The 6448-nt window shown below is 42.3% G+C and overlaps 1 protein-coding gene across 2 annotated transcripts in view; it reads left to right on the top strand.

Moving 5' to 3' along the window:
* LOC109465621 (alpha-catulin-like) overlaps positions 1 to 6448 on the top strand; it is a 33945-nt gene that overhangs the window by 2038 nt on the left and 25459 nt on the right. For both annotated transcript variants that reach the window (XM_019762989.1, XM_019762988.1), the window contains exons 2-5: positions 2356 to 2548; positions 3099 to 3274; positions 4182 to 4301; positions 5293 to 5382. In XM_019762989.1, the coding sequence (XP_019618548.1) occupies positions 2356 to 2548; positions 3099 to 3274; positions 4182 to 4301; positions 5293 to 5382 (579 nt within the window). The remainder of the gene's footprint in view (positions 1 to 2355; positions 2549 to 3098; positions 3275 to 4181; positions 4302 to 5292; positions 5383 to 6448) is intronic.

Genomic DNA, 6448 nt, shown 5'->3' with positions numbered 1-6448 from the left:
GCTGGTATTCAAATCTACTGTAGTACATTTTGTAGCTATTATAGAAGCTAATATTCACTCTTGAAGTACATAGATCTGTATGCGAAGTGAGTGCCTGTTGTTAGTTTGTTACTACTATGTTAATATTCATTGGTTTAAGTTGTTTTCATTTGTTTTAAATACATTTTCGTTTTGAACTTTAGATATGCGTTTGTTTATACCACTGGTCTTGTTGCAGATGTGAAGAATTTGTGCAAAAATATTGAAACACCAGGATCCATGAATTCATAATCTTTGTTGAAACGTGAATATATGCAGATATAGGGCTTATTCACCACCGATTGTCACGTGACTCTTCCCCCCCGGCAGCGAGCATTGTCCGCCATTAGGGGGTGCAACATGGTGCCTATCGCTATGGTACGCTATGCAAACTCTTGGCGATAGTTGCGTATTTTGGGCCACAATCTACGTTTTGAACACTCTTCTTGTTAGTAACATTGTCCTTGGGTTGTTCTGGCTCCATGTCCACGTCTCATGTTCTCAAGATCGGCTTTTATCTTTTTCTTGCTGATCAGAAATCGGTGTGTTTTACCCTGGCGCGGCGTACGGGGCTGTACATGTACATGTAGATGGCAACGTGGGTAGCCATGAACACGGTAAATCTGTTGGAGCTACATGTGTGCTTGTCCCTTTACTCTGTGGTAAATGTCCATGTAGAACAGGGCGCTGACAACTTGCAACACTCACCTTGTCCAGCCACAGTCGCGGCAGTGCGGACTGAGGAAGGCGGCCGATGGCCCCCGCAGCCTTTGCTTGTTATTATCCAGACACAGTCCGGGGCTGTTCCAAAATAGCGACTTTTTGCGTTTCCCGACTGCAACGTACTTGTCACCACGCAACTGCCCCACAACACTGAGGCTCTACACATCCTGATACAATGCTTCCAGACTCTTAAAGGGTTTGAACCGATCCTGTGTGTAAAAACTTCTGCCCAGTACCAAATACGAAGCGAAGTCACGTCAATGGACTCTGCTGGCGGTAGACGCCGTCTCGATCAGACTGATCAAAACTCAACAAAAACGGGTCAATCCCAACAGATTTTATTTTGTTCCAGTAACGAGAGGTATGAGTGGTGGTAAACTCTTCGTGTAATAGGACAAAGGACAGTTTACCTAACGTTTGTCGGCCATTTCAACGCTTGGAAACTCGCTGTAGAGATGCACCCCAAAATGGCGTCGCACGGGACGATCTACGCAAAATGCGCCAATTACACTCTACGTTGAATTAGTGCGGTCCGTCTACGCTCTACGTAGAATTAAAAAAGCCGATTACGCTCAATGGAAAAGGGCATGCGGGCCCCCATGTAGGAAGATCTGTATGTTTTTTTCTTGAGGTGCAATGACCCATTTTATCTGACCACTTTAATGCAACGTTAGACATTGTCAGAACATTCTTCACGAAGCTTTAATTCCATGTAACGTTACCATGTTATTTGTTATCCTGATAATTGCTATTAAGGCCACACCAATTTGATTTCTTGGTTAATGGATTTGCCCGCTTCATTATTTTTTTTTTGCTTTGCAAAAAAAAATTAAAAAATTAAGAATCAACTGCAAAATGCTCATATTTTGTCCTGAACAGTTGAAAACAGTCCTTTTCTTCCTAGTTGTTACAGTTATTCCATCTTTCAATGCAATGGTATCATTAAAAGTTCAAAATTCATTGCTAAAATTTTGAACCAGCCTGGTGTGTTGACTTCATGGCTCCTATCGTACCATTTTGGGCCATAATAGGATGCCTAGACCTATTTTTATTTTTTTTGCCCGCCCGCTCCTTCCGCTGACACTGGTGAATCTCGACACGGGGAGATTGAATTGCTACAATTGGTTCAGTTGGTCGCCCATGCAAACTGGTGAAAATGAAATGTCCCAAGCTGTATATACAGTACAGGGCTGGAAATACTGGGTGCATGTTCACCGGCCACCTTATGCACCTTAGTGCACCCAAATTTGGAGCTGTGCACCCAACTTATTTCTTTGGGTGCACCAGTGCACCCACATATTTTTGGAGGTTTGCATTATATAAAGATGTTAATAAATGTAAAGTAGTATACAACATATTCTTAACATCTAAGTGTCGGAAAAATAATAAAATCATTGTTTTAGTAATTTTCTTTAGAAATGAAACATAATTAGTTTTTGCTGACATTCTATTTTTTATTTTATATGGTGCACCTAAAAAAACATTTTGTGCACCCAGTTTTTTTAGGTTGGATGCACCAGTGCACCTATTTCCAAAACTGAATTTCAAGCCCTGGTACATGTGTTGTTGGTATAATTATACACTGATCAGGGCTTTACGGTACACTTGTTCCAGATTACTACACTAGTCAACCATCAAGAGAAGAGAATCAGGAGAACAGAGAAGGCCTGTCGTGCTGTCCAGCGGGTGGGCGAGGCGGTCAGTCTGGCCGTGGACCGCTTCGTGACGGTCGGCCAGGCCATCGGAGACCAGAACCAGGAAATCAGACAGGAAATGTACGATGCCTGTCAGGAAGCCAGAGCAGCAGGTCAGCTTTTTTTTTTTCATCCCATTCCAGTTTAGCTTGGCACTACTGGTACATGTATCTGGTATCAGGGTTGGAAATACTGGGTGCATGTGCACCTCAGTGCACCCAAATTTGGAGCTGTGCACCTAATTTTTTTCTGTGGGTACACCAGTGCACCAAATTTTTTCGTAGGTTTACATACTAGTAAATGTAAAGATGTTACATGTATAGTAGTATACAGCATATTCTTAACATCAAACTAAGTGTAAAAAAATACATGTAATAAAATAATTGTTAGTTATAGTACTTTTCTTTAGAAATGAAACATAATTAGTTTTTGCTGTCATTCTACTTATTTTATCTAATATGGTGCACCCCAAAATTTTTTTGTGCACCCAGTTTTTTAGGTTGGGTCCACCAGTGCACCTATTCCCAAAAATGAGTTTCGAGTCCCGCATTTGGCAAAGGTTGACGAGATCAAACAAAAATTTATGGTAAGTTCCTTTCTTGTGTTGGAACAAAGCTTGAACTCTAAAACTAATGATTAAAAGTTGCTCTTGTCCTCCTGTAGGTGACAGTATTGCTACCATCACAAATGTCCAGTACCAGCCTGGTGATGAGGAGCTACTGTTTAAGGATAAGAGTCAGATGGTACGAGCAGCTCGGGCCCTGCTGTCATCTGTAACTAAAGTACTCATGGTGGCCGACAAGGTCACGGTCAAACAGCTCTTATGTGCCAAAGACAAGGTGAGATTCCCCTAGCCTCCTTCGCAGTCTTGTTGGGCGTGGGCATTATTTTTGTGAGCGACGCGAGTAATATGCCACCACGAGGGACGATTTGCTGCCGAGGGAGTTTTTGCCACAGAGAGAAGGTTTCGCGCTTAATGCTGGCTTCATCCGAGGTCCTTTTTAGTCGCTGACTGGAAGCAGTCTTGTTGGAGCGCGAATCCTTCTCTCCGCGGCAAAACTCCCTCGGCAGCAAATCGTCCCTCGCGGTGGCATATTACTCACGTCGCTCACAAAAATAACGCCTACGTCCAACAAGACTGCGATGGAGGCTAAGATTCCCCAACATGGTTGTCTGAACATGTATCAAGCTTAAACCTCGGTCACAACCCGCCGTACGTGCTTTTTGTCTGTACGTTTTATTGGGAGGCCACGTCTGCTACGTTTTTTCTGAAAACGTAGGGAAGGAGTGGCGTTGACGCACGTCATTCGCAGGGTTGTGCAAGGTGTAAGAGTGTGGTCTGCACGCCAAGTCTGGCCGTGAGCGGTTGCGTGCATCGTTCGTTGCGCAAGTGGAAAGTGAGTTGTACGTGCTTACAACGTACGATCTCTGTGCGATTGCAACTTTACCATAAGGAGGCCGTACTCACACGTGCTTCTTAGTACAGTACGTACGCATGGGTGGTGAATCCGCAGACCGCACGCAGAAAAAGTTTTAAATGCACTTAAAGTTCTACGGCGTGTCTGCATGCTCCCAAATCCATAGGATTCCATGCTTGTCGAAAAGAGCTAGGGGAATTTCCCCGGTACAATGAACCTGTAAATACTGTACATAGCTTCTGTCTTCTCTGTCACTACCAGTGGAAGATTAGCTCTTCAATGAGCTAAATTGGATCAAGATCACTTTCTTTCTTTCTTTCCTTTCCAGGTTCTGTCCAGCCTAGTGAATCTGGAGGAGGTGTCCCACTTCTCTGAGTTTGTTCAGTTGTTCAGTCAGTTTGGGACAGAGATGGTGGAGCTGGCTCATCTGTCAGGAGACAGACAGGCAGTGAGTACACACAAATACATGGACATGTCAGGAGACAGACAGGCAGTGAGTACACACATACATGTACATGTCAGGAGACAGACAGGCAGTGAGTACACACATACATGTACATGTACATGTCAGGAGACAGACAGGCAGTGAGTACACACATACATGTACATGTCAGGAGACAGACAGGCAGTGAGTAATAATGAATGGTTTATTTATTTCAATACCAATGCCTCAAACATTGCAGCCAAAATGGCTGAATTGCGTCAGGACATTTACAATTCGAATAGAGACATGATTAAAACATATACTGCAACTAGTTATTAAAAACCGATGTCAGCGCAACTGATCGAAATTGACAATAGGTGGTACAATTGGTCAAGGGCAGTATAATGTGTCACTGTGGTATCATATAAGGTAGGGCACTTGACCTTTGGCCACTGTTACTGTTTTCCTTTTCACCCGCGTCGCCATTTTTCTAGAAGTTCCGAGCTGTTTTTACTGACAAATTTTTTTATCGCTTTAAACATTTTACGGCCTCAAAACTGATATGTTGAAGGAAATAAGTTGTTATTTTTATGTGTAACATTTCTTCTGGGAAGGAATCATTTTTTACACTGCTCGGCGGAAGATAAAGCAAACGAAGTGCAAAGTATATATTTTACCGGAAAAATATTGAAATAAAACAATAGGTTGGCACAAACTTAAGAGCAGGGTGGTGCTTCAGTCAGCGAATGGGGCCTGGAGCTCGTTTATTTTCAGCTCACGGCTTGAGTTCTACAGCCATTATCTAGGCAAAGGTCTTAATTTTTGATTGTCGACTGGTGCGAACGTGATTTCAAATATAGTCGCACCGTCAAAATTCTGGGCGCATGTGCAACAAAACCAGTCGCAGTCACGAGCCCAGGATTCATACATTAAAAATACAGCAAGTTGATAGTAAATTCTTTGAAGAAAACCAGGTTGTGACAATCTGATGTATTTTCCTTTATTTTATCTTCAGGACTTGAAGGATGAGCGGGCGCGAGCAAAGATGGGAGCAGCTCGGGCAGTCCTGGAGAGATCTACAATGATGCTGCTTACTTCCTCTAAGGTTGGATTATGATATTTATAATTATGTTTACCGAAGGAAAACATATTGTTTTTGCTCTGTTTCTTCACCTTCTTCTTCTCCAAACAGTGACCTCTGACCTGACCAATGACATGATTTGTTGACGTCTGTTACCATGGTGACTGGTGTTGGGTTACATAATGTTGCAATTTCATGGTCTGCTCTGCTCCTGTCACCATATACTAGTAGTACATGTATGTGAATGTGTTTGAGTTAGAATTAACAGAGCAGTCCAGGTCCGAAGGTAAACATTATGCATTTGCTTTGCAAATGTTACTTCTCTAGTTATAATCAGTATCATCATTGGTATTACCCTTCTTATTGTCATACAAAATCAACTAAGGCAACTTTTTATAGCATACCAGTATTTCACTCCTTGTCCCTCTGCAAAAATCTCACCCTCAAAATAGCTCTTAACCTCCTCTGGTCTTCATTATCAAATTATTTTTCATGTCTTTTTCCTGCCCTGCTGATAAAGTTTTAACACTGTGGATCTTGTCTACAGCATCAAATCCCACGCATATCTGCTGATTAGCATAGCATCAGATTACCAGCATTAAAATGATTCTTTCTGGAGGTACAAGGCCTTCATGATACAAACTTTAGGGGTGCCAAAGAATTAATCAGAATTTTACGGAATTCATATGATCCATTACTAGATGCATACAAAGTTTACGGAATACATACGATCCATTACTACAATGTAGAAACATACGAATTTTACAGAATACATACGATCCATTACGCGGAAACATACGGTCCTTACTAATTTGGTGACTTGCACCACGATCACGTGACATCGGCAGCAAATCGGCAGACTATTATAGTGCTGTTCTCCCTACAATATCTTGGTTTCAAATAACTTTAACTTAAAGGCTTATCCTGCCCTGGTAAATCCCAAACAGCACTTATGTGGGCTTCTTTTACAACATACATAGTAGCCTGTATTTTAGACCAAATAGGGCGATGCTGGGAATCGGTGGAACCCGTGATCACGGTGGCAAGTCACCAAATGACCCCAAATAGTAAGGATCGTATGTTTTCTCGT

Source organism: Branchiostoma belcheri, unplaced genomic scaffold (genome assembly GCF_001625305.1).
Source record: "Branchiostoma belcheri isolate BF01 breed outbred unplaced genomic scaffold, Haploidv18h27 scaffold154, whole genome shotgun sequence".
In the NCBI taxonomy this organism is placed as follows: Eukaryota; Metazoa; Chordata; class Leptocardii; order Amphioxiformes; family Branchiostomatidae; genus Branchiostoma; species Branchiostoma belcheri.
This window is presented reverse-complemented; position numbering and strand designations above follow the sequence as displayed.